The 18797-nt window shown below is 43.7% G+C and overlaps 2 protein-coding genes, 1 long non-coding RNA gene and 1 other non-coding gene across 4 annotated transcripts in view; 2 read left to right on the top strand and 2 right to left on the bottom strand.

The window, feature by feature from the left end:
* Nucleotides 1–245: 245 nt before the first annotated feature.
* On the bottom strand, nucleotides 246–8976 carry EIF5 (eukaryotic translation initiation factor 5). The gene is made up of 12 exons (XM_006257995.4): nucleotides 8929–8976; nucleotides 8606–8798; nucleotides 6725–7004; nucleotides 6320–6401; nucleotides 5636–5808; nucleotides 5189–5300; nucleotides 3293–3435; nucleotides 2380–2535; nucleotides 1912–2073; nucleotides 1466–1630; nucleotides 1010–1144; nucleotides 246–652 (listed from the first exon to the last, which is right to left on the bottom strand). The coding sequence occupies exons 3-12, from the start codon at nucleotides 6794–6796 to the stop codon at nucleotides 563–565; spliced, it is 1290 nt and encodes a 429-aa protein (XP_006258057.1). The 5' UTR covers nucleotides 6797–7004; nucleotides 8606–8798; nucleotides 8929–8976; the 3' UTR covers nucleotides 246–562.
* Nucleotides 4706–4832, bottom strand: LOC132248938 (small nucleolar RNA SNORA28). Its single transcript, XR_009460409.1, has one exon. It is a non-coding gene; the product is annotated as a small nucleolar RNA SNORA28 (small nucleolar RNA).
* A 3621-nt stretch (nucleotides 8977–12597) lies between the features above and the next one.
* Nucleotides 12598–15731, top strand: LOC109281660 (uncharacterized). Its single transcript, XR_002088391.2, has 2 exons — nucleotides 12598–13547; nucleotides 15326–15731. It is a non-coding gene; the product is annotated as an uncharacterized LOC109281660 (long non-coding RNA).
* A 1888-nt stretch (nucleotides 15732–17619) lies between these two features.
* Nucleotides 17620–18797, top strand: part of LOC102561858 (uncharacterized) — a 101173-nt gene continuing 99995 nt past the window's right edge. Inside the window, exon 1 of the mRNA XM_006267953.4 lies at nucleotides 17620–17830. The gene's annotated coding sequence lies outside the window, so the exon portion shown is untranslated. The remainder of the gene's footprint in view (nucleotides 17831–18797) is intronic.

Here is an 18797-nt window from a genome sequence, read left to right as displayed (position 1 = left end):
ACCTGAAGAACATTAGCCAAATACAGTTTTTGCCTGAGGGGGCTGTTTTCTCTCTCAACCTCATCTGTCAGTTATGTGAAGAAGCCTGCTGACTACTGTATACACACAATCGCTTCTTTTCAAGACTTTCATTACTTCAGGAACTTGAGGCTGTACAACCTCCACTTCAGAGTCTGCAAGCAGAAGCACTTTAAAGTTGTGCAGGCCTTACTTCAAGATGGAATGAACAGGTCACAGCCATGAAGTGAAGACTGACCAAAACCAAATCCTTTATTTCCACAACTCTATAAATGTGCTCCAAGTACGTGTCCAAACACAAGTTAAAAAAAGAAAAAAGAAAAAAAAACCCATGCCATTTGCAAACTAGCATCAGTTCACTGCTGTGTGTGGACTCCTTGGTATTAGGCTTAGTTACACAGGACCAGTCACAGTAAAAAGATACACACTTGAGTACAAAGAGTAGCATGATGTTAAGCCATTTCAGCTTGTGCACATACATGTTGCACTTCTGGCAGAAAATGCAGAGACATTTGCATCATTCACTAGAAGCTGGGCTGCATCACTAAATGGCATCAATATCAATATCTTCGTCCTTATTTGCAGGCTTCACAGTTTCAACTTTAGGAACACTGGCAGTTGGAGAGTATACCACCTGTCGAGACAAAATACTCAGCATTAAGGCTATTTATTGCTGCGTTTCCATAAACAGTCAGTTAAGAGTTACAAGGCTTCCGTGCAGCAGCTTAGTATTATTGTCACCCTCCACCTCTCCCCAAGGAACATGGGTATGCAAGGAAGAGTGAGTGTCACACCACTGGGCAACTATGAGGATTTGGGAATCGAATACTTTTAGTTCCCTTTGTCGTAGTTTGCCACAAACTAACAGAACTAAACGCAAGAGGCCAGTCCAATTTTTGTACAGGCACAGGAGCCTGTAGAGAAAAATCAAAAAAGGTACATTCACTAACTGCAATATACATGTATAGACAAGATGGGAAAGAATTCATACCTCAATGTTCTCATCTTCCTCCTCCTCCTCACCACCAGATGACTCTTCCTCAGCTTCCTTCAGCCATTTGATAAAAGGCTCTGCTTTGACACGTATCTCTTTGGCAAGCTCTTTAGAGACATATTTCTTAGAAGCCTGCCAGGCAAGAGGAGAAAAAGTCATTATTCCTTCCCAGCACAGCTCATAGCCAGAAAACAGAAACTCTGCATACTTGGACAACTGTTGCTTAAGTTTAGATCAGGCATTAACTGCCACTCCATCTTCCCTTTGCACCCCAACTCCAGCTTAGCAGAATTCTAGAACAGTTTCCAGAGAACTTAAGTGTAGTCAAAATCAGTGTCAGCGATGACACTGCCTTTGATCATTTCCTTTTCTGGAGAAAGATGCAGTTTGAGAATTGCAAAGATTGTAGCTAAAGTGGCTACAAGGAAGGTTTTGTATAGACTATAGCCTTACCTTTTCTGCCCAGCCAAGAATGACCTCTTCTTCCAGAAGATCTGCATCATACATTTCTTTCAGGATATGGGGAATTTTTGAAATAAGCTGAGCTTGATGCATGGCTACTACACACTCAAAGCCATGGAGAAGGTATCTCTGAGCTTTCTTGTTGTTGTGGCAGAACTGCAATTGAAGGACATTGGCAACTATGTCAGCTTCTTTGCAAGAATAAAGTTACTAATAAAATTATCTAGTTTGAGGTCAATACAAGGTGCCTTAATCTACACCTGCCAGAGAACAAGATGTTACTACCCATCACAAGATATTACTTGTTGCAAGTGAATATTCTGAAAGCTAGTCAGAGTTCTGTGGCCAGAAATGCCCAAACTGTCCAAGAAGCATTTTTGTTCCATCATAGCCGAGATTCTAGTTTAAGAATTTATTATCCTTGTAAAGTAACTTACACGTAGGAAATGACGCCTGTATTTCTTTATTTGTTCCCGTATCTTCTCATTGAAGAGGACTTCAGTCAAAACTAGAGGGCCCATAGCCTTTACATCCAGTCTCTCTGCTTCTGCTATAATGTCTTTGTCAGAAGCATCAATGACACCTTCTTCCTTCTTTTTCTGTATAGGGAAAAAGCAGCAGTTATATTTTAGATGTTAGCAAGATACTTCCACACACACACACACACACACACACACACTCTTCAGCAGGGGGAGGGGGAAGGAAGATGCTGCCATATTAAGTGACCCATGACCTACCATGCTACTATTAAGCAATTTCTTTGCTCTTTAGTCAGAAGAGGTAGCAAATTTATTCCAAGCAGTACAGTTAGAATACCTTACTCCACTTGACCTACTCTGTTCTTCAGAGTCGTTTCAGATTACTAGTACTACAAAATCAGGAATAGTTTGAATGATGAGTTTTACCTTAACGAAGTCAAATAGTATGTTGACTCGCTCTTCCACTGTTCTTTCCAGGTCATCACTAAGCGTGAGGTTTTTTGCATGATCACTAATTTCATCCATTCTGCGCCTCTGGGCTTCTTCAGTTGTGTCCTCACCCCAGTCATCATCATCATCTTCCTGATGAGAGTTCATGCAACAACATTGATCCCTTTTAGCAGCAAGTGAAAAATGCTACCCTGGAGGCATAATCTTTTGCCAACTTTCTTGAACTTACCTTAGAAATAAAAACTAAAAGCATCTCCAGAAAGAGCCAATTATTTCTCTTCACACAGGTTACCAAAACATCCACAAAGTATAAATGCAACTGTTTCCAGCTGGTGTCTTTTTTTTTTGTGTTTTTTTTGTTTTGTTACTTCACAGTATGCAACTGACTTGCTACACAGGAGCTGCCTAGTTTTTAACTGGTAGGCAACCCCCACCCAGGCTTGCTGGCATTGCCACTCTGCAAACTATGCCACCCCACCCCTTGGGCAAGAATCAAAAAGCCGAGGAAAGGAATGGGAGCCTAGAGACCCAGGTACAGCCAGGCAGGACCAGGGACACAACTGTCTGTGGTACACTTGCAACTCTAGACTACACAAAACTAATATAGTAGGCTGGACACCACAGAATTGTGGATGGGGCTGCCACAGCAAAATTCTTGAGGGAAGCATCACCACAAGTGGTGACAGGAACTGTTGTTATGCAAGACCTTTTACAGGAGGTCTCTACCAGGGTTTAGTACAGGTCCTTTGCAGTTAAAGATTTGGGACAAACTGAATTGCCAGCACTTTAGGCCAACTACTCAAGGTAAACATGAGCCAAAACTAATTTTGGCTCAAGTCAGACTCCAGCTTCATTATCACAACCTTTAGAACTTGGAATGCCTACTTACCGCTAACTGTGGAGGAGTAATCTCCTCTGGTGGTGGGGGTGGAGGTGGCGTCTCATTGCTAGACACAGAACCATTCTCTTTATCTTTGCCTTTACGATTCTTCTTCTCTTTTTCCTTCTTTCCTGTGCCAGCATCACTGCTCTCTTAAAAGTAGAGATGCAATACTTTAGTTTCCTTTACTTACTGCACAAAAAGAGACCAGCTCTACATTCAAGCACACCAGATTCTAGAGTTGAGTTTGACTCAGTATTCCAAGACTCCCTTTCATCATACTACTGCCCTTCCCATCACGGGTAGGAAGAGCATCTTAACATTAGGACTGAACTCTGCTTGCGGTGTTCAGAAGTAAGCTAAACATCCCTTTTACATCCAGAAGTTAGAGTACAGCCAGATGTTTTTCTTATTTGGAACCCTAGAAAAGCCAGGTTTAAATGTAGAACTCTTAAGAGGCAACTTGATCTACCTCATCAGATCCAAGGTCCATTTTGAGATCTTGTAGGAAATGGATGACTGAAAGGACTGTCACATCATCTAGGCTGTTTGACTAGATCAGCTGCATACAGGATACCAGTATCTTTATATTCAAGTATTTTTTGATGCATTTACTTTCATACTTGGGTCATTAGCTAGGTCACCCATTAAGGGACTCATTTCTAGACTCCAGTTTTACTGTCCAGCTACAAAGTCTTCCGTTTTTAAAAGTTTTCTGTTCATGGAATTGACTACCCAAGCAAGTTGTGGAAGTGACTACATTGGAAGTCCAATAAGCACTGGATTGGGGTGCTTTAGGAACAGCATCTGGGCATTCAAGTAAGGTGTTAGACAAAAGTGACCTTTGAGGTCTCCCCCAATTCTTTGATTCTATTCTGTGAAATGACAATTGGCATTATACAACTCTCTCTTCAAGAAAGTGAGAGTAAAGTTCCAAGGTTAGAGAAGCAGCTTATTAGCAGTTACAGGAGGTCTCATTTAAAAACACTATTGAAATAGATTAATCATGGGAAACTTATTACACCCTGGACAAGCAGTTTCTTCAGCTCTTTATCCTTCGACAGGCAAGTGGAGAAGGGAGTGTTTGAAATCACACATGGGTTTCTCAGATCCCAGGAACCACATGAAAGTTTGTTTCGATACAAAATGAAGTAGTTTTTATGATAAGGAATAGCGGACATCTCTGCGATTGTCCAACTGTCCCTTAAAGCCAATTTAGCTACCTATAGGGCGTTTAGTACTACAGTAATACTGACATTGCTATGAAAGAATTTTCTTAGTTCTGTTGCTGTCACCTAGTACTGTTGTCAGAATCTGTAACATGACCACTAGGTGAAAGCTTGTGTTGTCACGAGAGCCTGGCAAGAAACCCAGCCCTAGATTTAGGAAGCAACTGGCAATACCAATCTGCAAGTAGAACAGGTTGTCCAAGCCTATATAACAAGATGATCTCACAAAGCAGAGACCACTGGAATAGGTTAGGCTTCTTTGTTATAGCAAGCTTAAAATTGCAGCAGGCAACATGGATGTCTACCACAGAGTGTTGCTTGCAGAACAAATGAACAAGCCACTTAGTGACTTTACTAAAAAGTGCCAAACAGAAGGGGAGTAACTATTAGAAGGGACAGACTAAATCTGGAGACACAAGGCAATTGCTTACAAGGCTCTCGGCTGTCTTCACCCATGGATTAGCATCTTAGGTAAGAGAAATGGTTTTTACTCATGGTATTGATTGCCATTGTTATTATCTTGTTGATTTTACCATGAACCCTAACATTCCTAATGGGAAACAAACTCCTCTACACCATGCAGTCAGGCACTGACAAGTTAAAAACAAACCAACCAACCAACGTCTTAACACCTAGATTGCTTAATTCTAATTAAAGTGGCTAAAAATACACTTACCAGGTGGGTTTTTGAGAATGAACGTGCAGAGTTTATGGTTCGTGTCAAGCATGCCTCGATAGCCACAGGCTTTGCAAGAGTTGCCTATAGTTTGTTTCTTAGTATTGACATGCTGCCAAAGTGAAAGTTTGACATTAAAGCTCTGTATGAACTATATTTTGCACATTAAACCACCAACCTCCCTAGGCTTAAGTAACATTTTGCCCTCCTAATTCATCCCTTGTGCACAAATTTTGAAACATAGCTATGCCTACAACCCTGAATTCACATTGTTTACTCTGCATGGTATTTGAAGTCAGATCTCATATTCCTGAGGTTGTGTGTCATACGTCATATACATTACCCTGTGCAAGATTAACTACTTGAGCTTAATGAGCATGCAAGGCAATGTCAGTTTTTCAGACGAGGTAGGTCTTGTTTCTACAACCAATATTTAAAAGTACTCACCAGATCAGTTTCAGGATTCTCACACTCAGGACAGAGAACAAATTTTTTAATGAATCCATCCAACATGTCTTGCAGCTTATTCGCCTCGTGAGATCCATTGACAATGTAACGGTCATTCTTAACATCAAACTGGGTCTGTGCTCCCAGCTCACAACCAAAAAATTTGGTAGGATCTTTCAAAGAAGGAGAGAGAGAAAATAAATCATAAGGGACTAAGTTGGAGATTCACAGTTAATTCCTGCCTTCTATGCCAACACAGTGTCTCAATGTGGTGCCAAACAGAAAGAGTGAGCCAATACTAGTTTTGATAATACTAGTACTAGTTTTGATAATAAAGTAAGGAGCCGTTGCATGTTATGCAAAATTACCAAACACTTGTCTTAAAGTTTAAAAAAAAGACACTAAGTTCAACTGTAATAGACCTTTAACCTATGATTAAAGGATTCTTCTGTTTGGCCATTTTGAGATGCAAAGAAAGAAGCCACAGTCATCATGTGAGGTTAGTCATTTTATGCTGACAAGTTTCCCATTCATGGTTTGATTCATGATCTGGCATTTGCTATTGACATTTATGACTTAGTGCTTCCTCTCCTTTTTTTTTTTTTTTTTTTAACACAGTATGATTTCAGGTACTTTACAAAAAGAGAAACAAAATACAAGGATTTCAAAATTAAAGATACTTACACGTTGGAGGCCGATTAAGCGCCTTTGCAACGTCAACCATGTTGACTATAACTGTCTTTATTCCATTTCCTTTGCCCTCAACCTAGAAGGAATAGTAGTCAGAGATTTAGTTAGTTAAATGTGTAATGGCCATTCCCCAACAAGCTTTTAAAGCATTCCTCAGATTACATTTGGTAATGTAGCACACTGTAGCACTAACCACAATACGAGTACAGAATCTAAGCCTTGTGATCTGAGCCTTCAAGAGGCTGAGAAGCAATACCTCTGACCAACCAAGGGACCCTGAACTAGTCTTGTCACCTCTGCAACTCACATTCCTTAAACATTTAAATAGGGATGAAAATTTAACTTAATCTGAGAGCTAGTTATTGAGACTACAAATTAAAAAAAAAAAAAAGAAGTTACCTTGGCAATCAGACGGGGCATTTTGTAGCGATAGAACTGATCTGAAACACTGCGGTTGACGTTGACAGACATTTTGTCTTATTAGTTGCTTTATCAATAAGATGAAGAGATCTTTGATTGCAGTTTTTTGGTATCTTCTGTCTGGAGAAGACGGGATGACATAAACGACTGCAAGAGTTCTCGGTCTCTGACATGAAAAAATTTTCGCCACTGAGGCTGTAAGGTTCTTGCTTGTACGCTATGTTTCCCCAATACAGGTACCAATGGCTGCGCAACAGCTCTGAAAGTATTAAATAAAAGGAACAATTTAGACTGCCAGTATTAAATAGAAAGCTTGTTCAGTGCAGGGTTCTATTCTACAGTTATTTGATTAATTTTATTAAGATTCAAATTCAGATATTTCTGTTGTTTTGCAATCATGGAAAAAATGTGTGCACCTTTAAAACCAACTGTCTACTTTAGTTCCTCCCCAAAAAATTCTTGTGGCACTTCATGTTTTTACAGCAGCTCTCTTCAACCTCATTTAGCCATTAGCAGTTCTTTAAGTAGTTTTCCACTGCTAAACTTACTTCTGAGGAACAAAGGAATTAAGAGTACTCTGCCCAACCCTTTCCTGCATTCTTGGGAGGAGCCCTACTATTAGAACAGCTACAGGCAACTAATAATTAAGTTAACTGAAGCATAAATATGAAAAAATGCTGATTTATATTGTATACGATTTATATTTATGATGATTTATATTCCAATTACTTAAACAGAATTTTATTGCTACTATATAAAGTAGAAAGGACAGAGTTAACAAGTGGACTTGTTACTATATGGACATTTTGGAGACAAGTGCAGGTATTAGAGCTGGATTTACTGTTACCACAGTTGGTTAACTAGCTGGGTACCAAAAGGGTTAAAAAAAGTACACAAGACTGCTTTGGAATTCACCAAATGGAAGTCAGTAGCAAAGTGCACATCTAATCCAATTTACGTACTCTAAAGTAGAATTGAGAGCAATCCCCCAAGGTATATCGATGCACCTTGGTAACTAATGCTGCACTACCCAATGTTTTCTTAAATTTTTATTCAGGACATGATTAGAGTACACCAACCAGAAGAAAGTCTAATAGAAAACAAACAAACAAACAAACAAACAAACAGAAGCCACATTTTTCCAAGTACTTTATGTTATTACCAAAACACTATCTTTTTTACATTACTGGGTCTCCACTGCTTGAGATCCAGTATTATTAAAATTGGATTTACTGCATAACTACAAGAGAGCCTTTTGCCAGCAAATTGGGGTGGGGGGGGGGGGGGGGGAGAAGAAGAAGGCTGCATGTGACCCAAACACGTGTCCAAAAAGATGGTGCCTCTGAACTGCGCCCTCCTTTCTAGCCTACTGCTTTTGTCTTGAAGCAACCCACCCTCCCACAGCAGCAGGGGCAGCACTGCTCCTCACAGGACAGAGCCTGCGCAGGCAGGATGGCCGCCTCCCTCCCTCCCCTCACAGCAGTGATGAGTCATAAATGCAGCAGCAAAGTACTGAGTCAGCCCTAAAACCGAGATGAGGACAGGAAAAACTCCCCCCCCCAACCGCGCGCATGCGCAGTCCAGGAGCAGCCGCAGCTTCGTTCTAGCACGCCCCTCCCCCCGCGCTGCGGATTCGAAACTGCGCCACAGCGCCCCCCCCCCCCAATCACGCGGAGGCGCGGCCCTGCCGCCATCTTGTCTCGTCGCGTGGGGCGGAGAGGAGACGGGCAGGGAGGGAGTTGAACCACCACTTTTTGCCGCCCCCCCCGACCCTCACAATATCCCCAGCGTCCCTCCCTGCCCCCGCCGTGCTTGAGCCCCGGGCACCCCCCTCACCTCCCCGCCCCAGGCGGGACTCACCGTTTTCGTCCAATAAAGACATAAACCCAACGCTGCTCGCCCCGGGCCGCGACGAAGCCGAGTGCGTAAGGAGAACCGGGCGGTGCGGCGCTTATAGGCGGGCGGTGAGAGGCGGAGGCGGGCGCCGCAGCCGCCGGGTCCGAGCGTCCTGGGGCGGGCGGGATCAGCAGGGGCAGCGGCGGCGCCGGACAACCTGCGGGAGACACGCGGGCGGGGGCATCATTAGCGGTGGCACCTGCGTGGCGGCGGCGGGCGCAGCTGAGTTGGAGCTGGAGGGGAGGGGGCAGCGGCTGGAAGCCCGGCAATGGCCGCCCCGTACTCACCTCTAGAATGTTCTCGCTCGGACTGAACAACGCCAAAGCTGGGATCAATCAGCCAACGGCGTGCCCCGCCCCCGCGTTCCTGCCATTGGCTGGCCGCACGCCCTCCGCCCACCCTATTGGCTGCCGCGCTTAGCTCTCAAACCGCACTAGCCTCCCCTTGCCCCCCCCTCTTTGCTTCCCCAAAGGACATCGCGTCTACTGCGGGGAAGTCTCGCGAGAAGCTGGAGGAAGAGGTGGGGGGAGGGAGAGAGGAATGACTCAGTGAAGCGGGATCTGGTGCTGCTCCCCGCGGGGGAGGGGTTGGATTGACCCATGTGCCGCCGGGGAGGGGGAGACACGTGGCAGGCGCCCCCTGTGCCCCGCGCCCCCCTCCCCCTCGTTTGTCTCTTATGGTCTCAGCCCCCTTTGCCCGGGGCAGTGGCGCCCTGTGTCCTGGGGCATGTGCACGTGTCGCGTGCCGGGGCTCCGCCTCCGCTCCTCACCAGGCTCTTCTCAGACCACATGCTCCCCACTGCTCCCCACACCGAGCCTGGTTGACACATGTGCCCCCCAGCCACGTGCCAGGGACCCAGCCCCCCCCCCCCCCCCATGAATCTTTTCCCCCAATAAAACATGCTTGTTTTATTTTTCTCCTGCCTGCTGAGAGGAGTCAGTCCTGGCGTCCCTCAACCTGAGACACCACCATGGGCAGATGAGGGGAGCTGGGCTGGGGGGTTGCTAAGGGCTGCCCCCCACCGCTTGGGGGTGCGGAGGTGCTGGGTCTCCTGCTCAAGGCTGCCTCTGTCCCGCTTCCCGTTCTGAACCCCGTTTGCCAGGTTCTGCCAGCCGATGCCCGCAGCTAACCCTGCAGTTTTGGAGCAGGTTGAGCCGGGCGTTTGGAAGTAACCGCATCGCGTGCAGGTGGAGAAGGGCCGTCCGGCTGAGCGTGAGACTTGTTTGGCCAGCAGAGCGCGGAGTCTAAATACCAGCCACACAAATGGCCATGAGCTCGTAAGCCTGGCTTACCCTCCACATTAAAGAGGGCACGAAGGCCCAGTTTTCCCTGCCCCACACAGGGTTACAGCCCCCATCGCTGTCAGCTCCTGGTATGGACATGGAACCAAGCATGGTCCAAGCCTACAGGAAGGGCGCGAATCTCCAGTTCTCAGTGCCGTAGCAATGAAGTTTGCCACCCGGGGCAGAGTCTGCAGTGGCAGCCTGCCCTCGCCCTGCGCGCAGATCCAGGGGCCACACAACCCCCCGCACTTGCCCGGGAGTGCACGCAGAGGTGGGAGCCACACTTTCCCCGTGCCCCCACAAATGAGCCACTCGCGGCTCCATCTGCGCCCTGTCCCGGCTGGGCAGCGCCTGTCAGTGCCCCTTCTCTTCAGTGCCTGGGGCGGTCGCTGTGTTCGCCCCCAGCCCCTTTTTACGACACTGCCAATTCTCTCAGTCACTTACACAGTCTCTAGCAATGCCACATCCTATCCAGGACCCATTTGGGTGGGTCTTAAGTTATGGTGTACAGGCGTGACCAAAGGTTTGATGTTACATAAGTCATGTATGCTAAACACCTGTATACTGTACATTAGATATCAGGGGTGCATTGTTAAAACTCCCCGTGTGTTAACAAGTTTATTTGCAGGGGTTAACATTCATAGAGGCTCAAATTTGGGTGGACCTGGAAGCTAATTCAGTGAGCTGTGACCCATCCCAGAACGACCCATCACAAAACGGCGCCAAGGTGTTTCTGTGCAGACGATTGCAACTTGCCACACCAATGCTGCCAGTTTCATAGATTCATAGATGTTAGGGTCGGAAGGGACCTCAATAGATCATCGCGTCCGACCCCCTGCATAAGCAGGAAAGGGTGCTGGGTTCAGATGACCCCAGCTAGATGCATATCCAACCTCCTCTTGAAGACCCCCAGGGTAGGGGAGAGCACCACCTCCCTTGGGAGTTTGTTTCCTGCCTGGACAGAGGCTCCAAGTGTGGATACCACCAGGATTTGAAGTCTCATTTAAAAAATATTAGTCTTGTAAAGGACACAGAACTCAAACCCATTTCCTCATCTTTTACTTCCTTAATTACCAGTGATTACCAGAAACATTATGTTCCCTTTCAAGCAGGGTCAGCATGAAGGCATTCAGGGGAACACATTCAAAGACCTGTCCCCCCACCCACAAGAAAGCAGTAATTAAATATTTTGGATATTTTTATAGCCATATACTGGTAATATAAAGAGGAAGTGCCAAGGCACAGTAGGGTCATGATTAAAATTTTAGCAGTTCACATAACAAACCACCTCTTCGTATTCGTATCCTCTGCTCCTTTACAGACAATGGCAAAAGATTCCTTGTAACTGAGCATGTTTTACTGATAATGTTATACAGCATTTTGCAGGATCTCTGGAAGAGTAAGAAGAATAAAAAGGGGCAGATTGTTGAAGAATTAAGATTTTAATAAGAATAATATCCAACACAAATACAAAGGAGGTTTTAAATCCAGGTACACATTAAGTTTAAACCAAAAGATTTCAAGATCAGCTGTACAAAGCTGACACAAACAAAGGGAACTGCTCTCTTCTTGCACCTTTTAATGTATCTTGAAGACTTGCTCTGACAGACAAAAGAGCAACACTGGAGTGCAAAGGTGGCTGACAAATGTTATTTTCCTAGAGAACACAAAGGCTATTGCTAAGGAAAATATCAGTCACATCCAGCAATGAAAACAATGTTTCCTCAGCAGCAACAGCAGCCTAGCAGGAATGCAGTTGCCAGAGATGTATATGTGTTTCCCTGAATACTGTCTCCTAGCAAGACCCTCCTACAACATGGCTGCTGCCCTAATTACACGTCTCTGCTCAGCCTTGTGAATAGCAAGTGTTCAGGACAGGACACTGACTTAGAAAATGGGCATGCAGGGCTGGCTTGAACTCTGACTGCCTGAATGAGGGATTGTTAAAAGTCCTCAGAGACATTTTCAGTGTCATCTCGAACCAGGCACAGCAACATTCCTCAACAGGAGAGATTTTAAATACTGTTTTAGAATTCAAATTAGGGAAGTGTCTCTCCAATATAGGCATGAGTTGGAAATTAGCAAGAGGAAGAAATCATCAGAATGAGGGATGCAAGAAAAGCCCAGCAGGAAATGTCTCTGTTGCAAAAATGTACTGGATGTGTAACTTGCTAAATGCCTTCTTTCTGTGGCTTTAGTTTCAAGGCACAGCGCTTCTGAGGTTTGTGCTGCTGCCCACATTATTTCTATGTGTAGCAGAGGGGAAGCAGGGACCCCAAATTTGGTGCATTCGACGTAATGAATAAAGGTTCAAATGGATGACTTCAGTGGTACTGGGACACAGGTTACATCTTTATTTTACATTAAACAAATTGGCATCATTTCACAGGTTCCTTTTGAAGTGTTGTTCATAAAACGTGGCACTCGTCCAATGTGAATGAAGTCAGAGGACAGTCTCTCATTACACTGGCTTACACTGGCTTACACTGGCTAAGCTAAACTGCATTCCTTGATGCTTTGGAGGACTCATTTTTCATGTCATCTAACTTGAAAAAAAAAATCAATTTAACTCTTGATCTCAGGTACTGCTACTGAATAAAAAGAATTTGAATTTTGTTCATTTTAGAAACTTCTGCCTTTGATGAGATAGCAAAAATAACTCTTCCCCTCTTTACTCTCATGGTTGCACAAGTACCAAAGTTCATAAATTCAGTTTAAATTGCTGATGTGACCTTCAAAATACAGGCCACTTGTGTACCTTGCATTTCACTGGTATAAGCTAAGCAATGTATAACTATACTCAGCTCTTTTAGTTAAGAGATTATTGGTTGGCAGTAGCTGTCTGAGTTATTTTCTAACAGCAATTATATTACTGACAGCAGGAAATTGTCAACAGTGACTCACCTCTCTAGAGGAAATTTACTTTTTAATACAAATGTCTTTGGGTGGTTTAATTCAGCTCTGAATGATTCAACTTTGTTCTTTGTTGTCCTGGTTTTACTAAAGAATCCTACAAAAAAGTTAGGTGCTACAGCTAGGATGATGACATGCTACAGCTAAATGAGAAAAAGGAATAATTAAGGATCTACCAGATATTTGTACATAAGATACCAGGCCACAAGAGCATGGGAATCCTTATAAACCAATATGTTTATAAAATTTTAGGCCCTGCTTATCCGCAAGTTAAGAAAGTTTGTAATCTATTAGGAATGTTGTTGGCTATTTTAACATTCAGTCAGTAACCACAGCTGGGAGTAACATTTTCCCATGCCAGATTTGTGAGCTGCACGTGTTGTCTTCCCATGACTGGTTCAGTGAAGTTTTTTGCAGCAGAGGAACCCCCCCGAGTTGTGCTTATGTAACTGATCTGCTCAATTCATGTCTTTCCAGCTCTGTACTGAAGGACACCCATGCATGTATTTAGTCTTAGTGCTGCTCTCCGAGCACCCAGCGCTCCACTGAGGCATATCCCCTGAAAGCTGTCCAGATTTTCCCAAAATACAGTGATACACACACCCAGGAAGTACGTATAGCAAGAGTAGCTGCACCGTCATGGCTGACCTACAGTTGTGTTGTGAAAGAATCTACTGTGTGGGCGCAATTCAACCGAGTAGTTGAATCAGGTATGTAGTAACTGGTCAGAAAGGAGGGTTGGTAATTTAAATATTCAAGCCTGGCACCCAAATAATTAAGTGCTCTCTTCTTCCTGTCTTGGCAGTGTGAAGAGATAACTTAATTATTTAGGTGTCAGGTTTGAATATGTAAACTCTTGGGAAACACAAGTCTGGATTTCTGCAGGGTTGACAGTCCTTCAGGTTTCTAAAGTGGATATATTGAAATCATGTAGTTTACATGTGCCCAGCAAGAAACAGGAATGAAGTGTACACTACAAGGTTCTTTCAGATATCTGTTCTCCACAGATGCTAAAAATAAAAAAGTTTTGGTAGCAAAGAGAGTAGAAGTTTATTCTTTTGTCCCTGGCCAGCATCTCCACATCACCAACCGTTGTGCAGCTCCGCTCATCTTGTTCAGGGGGTGGCAGCCTATGGCCTACAGGTCAAATCTGACCCACCAAGCTGTTTTATCCAGCCTACAGAGCGGGGGCTTTGGCAGCAATGTGGGTACAGGGGGAATTGGTGGCAGTGTCCTACTCACAAGTGGGAGCCTGCTTTTAGAGCAAGCAGCATTAATTTGGCCCACCACTGCTAAACCCTTGATTCCTGAAAATTTTGGGTTGTGAAATACTCTGGTGCCCCTGTTCTATAGTAGTAATTTGCTGTTAACAAACACTGTTATTTAAAGAGAGGAAATAAAGAAAGAATCGGGAGAACAAGAGGTATAGTGATAGGCAGAAGATGTTTTTTGTTCCTGTTATTACAGCAGTACCTACAGGACTCATCCAACATTGGGGCCCTAGTGCACTAATATGCATACATGCTCATAGTAAGAGAAGTATTTTCTTAAACATCATGCTATTTTAATCTTAGAATCATATGGCTGGAAGGGACCTCAGGATTTAGGCCAACACCCTGCTCAAGGCAGGATCATCCCTGTCTAAACCACGCCAGCCAAATATTTGCCTAACCTGTATTTAAAAATTTCCACAGTTGGAGATGGGTCAAACTCTCTAGGTGATCTGTTCCAACATTTAATCATACTCATAGTTAAAACACTCTTCATAATATTCATCTTAAGTCTCCCTTGTTGCATTTAAACTCATTACTTCTTGTCCTTTCCCCTGAAGACACAGAGAACAGTTGACTACCATCCTCTTTGTAGCAACCCTTTGTGCAGGGTTGTCATCAAATTCTCTGTTAATCCTCCCTTCTCCAGTCTAAATAATATCAGCTCTTCCACCTTTCCTAAGTCACGATTTCTAGATATCCAGTTATTTCACTGCTCTCCTTGGGCTCTTTGCAATTTGTCCATGTCTTTTTTGAAGCGTGGTGCCCCAAGCTGGACAGTATTCTGGGGAAGCTGAATAAGTAGTAGAATCACCTCTAGTAACTCACTCCCGTTAATACATAATAGTCATTACAGTCACCAGCTATGAACAAACAAATATGCCAGTTAAAAGTGAGGGACTATACTAGGTGCTTGTGAGTGTTACACAGTTGCTCCTTTGTAATCCATTTGCCTGTCTACCTCTACCCTATAGTAAGTGGGGCTAAATTGTGGTAATGTTGCCCTACTTCATTCAGGAGTAAAATTTAATAGTTTAACTTGTATTTACCACAAGATAAGAGTGGTAAAACCAATTGCAGGGAATTCAGCTGAGTTGAGGGAAACCCTGCCCCCTCCTCCCTAAAATGGTATAATGATTCATCTGTTCAAAGTCACAAAGTGGAACCAGCGGGTATCGAAAGTCAGAGGAGTGAACTAATTTTTTTTTTTTTGCCAGCTGTAACACTGAGGGGAAAAAAAGTATTGATCTTTCATATCAGTGTGCTGCAAGAGTGATGAACAAAACTGCTGTGGTTCCTGCAATGAGGTTGGATACTTCACTGGCTTGGGCCTCACAAAGAACTACAGAACGAAAGAAGATGGAAATGAACCCATGATCCTTTCACCTCTGAGGGAGCAGAGAAAAAGATGGGGGGTCAGTATCTCATCTCCCACTGAGTCTTTGTTTCCTGGAGTGCCATTCCCAAACAATGTTAGCATTTGAATAGTCTCAAGTCTTTGAAATCAATTTCTTAAAGATAGAGCTTACCTTATGGCCACAACTGTTATCTGGCTACTCCTGGCTGTCTGTAGTGTTGAGATAAAGGTGGTATGCCAGGAAAAATAAAAACACTGGAAATGTGCCATCTTTTGCTTCTTTTATGCTGCAGAGAGAGTTGAATCTCTGCGCCCCCCCCCCCCTTTTTTTTTTCCTTTTAATATTAGAACTATCAGGAAGCTTAAGTCCGGGCTTCCACAGTTTAACAGGAAGTCTTCTTGAAGGGCTCAGATATACACTGGGAGGGTCTACACGAGATGCTAACTATGCATTAGCCTAATAACACTGTGCAGTACCGTGTCATGGCAAAAAACATGCTAATAGCTTACTGTGCGGTGTTATTAAGCGTCACTAAATAACTGTGCACCAGTGTTACTGCATAGTAGCTCTAGGTACTGCCCATTTAGTTAGTACTGTATTAATCAAGTATTAAACTAAATGCACAGTACCTAAGGTGCATTTATGAACGTGTAGATGCACCCACTGAAAAGTTTCTTATGTCATAAGCGAAGTGGCAGGACTATTGAACTTTACCACTGACTAATTAAACATTGGGGCATATGAGTCAGTAGTAATTGCCTCGAAAAATAAAATTATTTTTGAAAAACAAAATCTGGAAAATGTTTGGCTTTTTGGAGATTTCAGATGGGATTTTTAAAGTTTATTTTTAATGACCATTCTGTGCCTCTTTTCTTCTTGTGTCACTCTTTCAGCTTGTCTGTGTGATTTATGCCAAAGTGAGAAACATCCAAGCAAAAGTTTCTTACACCAGAACAACTGACTGTTGCCTCACCGTGACTCATTTGCTTTACACAGGCTCATGGATTGTTTCCCTTGAAGTGTACACACACACACACACACACACTCTGTGAGTGGGCATCCAACTGTCCTTTTTGGTGCTGTCAGACTCTATGCATCAGGGATCATTGTTGCAGCTCCCTATAAGCTAGCTGGAAGCTTCTGTATTTCATATCTGTGGGTCAACTGGTAAAAGTCCCATGATTCTCACTCTGAGAATAATCTTTTTTACCACAGCCAGTGCCATTTTCAAACTAGAAAAAGATCATTATGGGCAAGATCTTTCTTGAAGTCATATCAATGGTGGTCAGGAATATCCATGAAAGTTTATTAATCTTGCCACTAGCTAGGTGTGGCTTTAGAAGCTCATTGCTGAGCTAAAGGGTGGTTGTAGCAAGACTGTAGCGCGTCTACAACAGCAGCTACAGCTTCTGCTTCTGAGCAGCATATGAATCTAGCAGGTAAGAAAGTAAATAAGGATGATGAGGTAGAGGAGGAGATTGACATGCTGCTTCAGAGGCAACCCACCTATGTGAAGATTCTCTTATTCATTTGAAAGTGAGTGGCCATTACTATCTGGGACCTCATCCTCCCTGACTGCTTTACTCAGTTGCAAGTGCACTGTTGAAGGGTGCACCATCATTAAAAAGGTACCATCACCACATGTTATAATGCTTGCCAGTCTTCTGGAGGGGGCTTAGGTCATGTGGGTGCTAAAGCACACAATTGATAACCCTGAGATTGCAAGTTCAAGGCTGCAGCAGAAATACTTATAGCACAGCCATCAGATTCCAACAAATCTATGAATTCTGTTAAATGTAGGGTAACCATACGTGCCAGATGGGCAGGGACAGTCTTGGATTTTAGAGGCTGGTCCTGGATGGCTGGTGAAAAATTAAAATGAACATGTGGGATGCAGAAGCATAGCTGCAGGAGTTGTATAGGAAGCCCAAGCAAACAGCAAAATTGCCCTAAAATAGGTTAGCTTAATTAGTGCAATGACCACTAATTATTACTTCACAGGTGATTGCTAACACCTGTGAAGTAAAGAACAATGGGTCAATAGCAGACCATTGGCTCCCTGCAGGGGGGGTTCCAGATCCTGCAAACAAGGTTCTTTGGGTAAATCCAGTATCTTTTATATGCCCCATATGGTAACTCTAGTTAAATACCTTGTCACAAGGAAAGGAAAAGGAAGTCTTCAGGTAACTACTGATGGCTTTGTATGCCTGGGGTTGACCAGCTGAGTTGGCCTGGTAGACAGAACACATGTTCTCCTGTGTCCCAACACCAAGCCTCGGATTCCACAAATACCAGTACTTTTCTGTCATGCTCTAGGTGTGGTTAACTGATTTCACAACAGGTGCATCTGGAAAAATTTACCACGTAAGTATTTATCCCATTTATCCCATTTTCACTAAGGAAAAAGGGTGCTGCTAGGGTGGCAAATGGCACAGATATTCATGGTACAAGCATACATCTTTCTCTCCCTTGTGACTGTCTGCCTTCTATTGCTATGGCTGATGAAGCTATTGCTAGACATTTAAATAGTTCATCTATCAGCTAAGGAGTGGCAGGATAGCAGTGGAGTGTGTCTTTGGGAGACTGAAAGCAGATGCATATTGTAGAGCTTCAAGTAGCCCAGTAATACCTCCTTCCTCTTATAACTGTGTGCAATGAGCTATACAATACTTGTGAGAGCAAGGGAGAATGTCTTGCCAAGGTCTAAGAGAGAAGTGAGCAATTGGCAAGATGCTTGCTCCTAAATAATGACTGCCAAGGACACACTGGAGCCTTATGCACCTATGTTGATAAAGGGCCTAAAGATTTGGTATTTGTGGGGTCCTGGCAATAGGATGTTCTTTTCAGGTGCGCTGCATGGATTTTTAAAGTAGAATAGTGCATAATATCAATGGTTTGGGAGTTTCTATGTGACATGTCTGTGGGGTTTGCTATGCATACTTCTGGTGCTGATCATTAGCCCTTAGTATATTGGTAAGGGGATGCCCAGGTCTACTTGTCTATCTGGACTCACTGAACATTTGGGCACCTGCTGTATATGCTTTCTAGGACACAAGCATTTTCAGCATTGTGTGCCTTTAGCTTTTAATGAATGCCCATGCAATGGATCTGCTTTGCATGTGTCCTGTGTGCTCACCTTCTCATTAAATATCTTGATCTAGGAACTGGCTGGTTATGCAGGCCTCTGCTGACTCATTGTGAATAGGAGAGATCTTTTGCCAATATTGCAAACAACTATTTAAATGAGAGGAGAGAATAAAGCTGCTTTTTAAAGTTAAAAAGTAACCCAAACAATCTCCCCCCCAAAACCCAAACTTTATTTGCCTTTAAA

This window comes from Alligator mississippiensis, chromosome 2 (genome assembly GCF_030867095.1).
Source record: "Alligator mississippiensis isolate rAllMis1 chromosome 2, rAllMis1, whole genome shotgun sequence".
Lineage (NCBI taxonomy): Eukaryota > Metazoa > Chordata > Crocodylia > Alligatoridae > Alligator > Alligator mississippiensis.
Note: the sequence above shows the minus strand (reverse complement) of the source record. Positions and strands in the feature narration are given on the sequence as shown.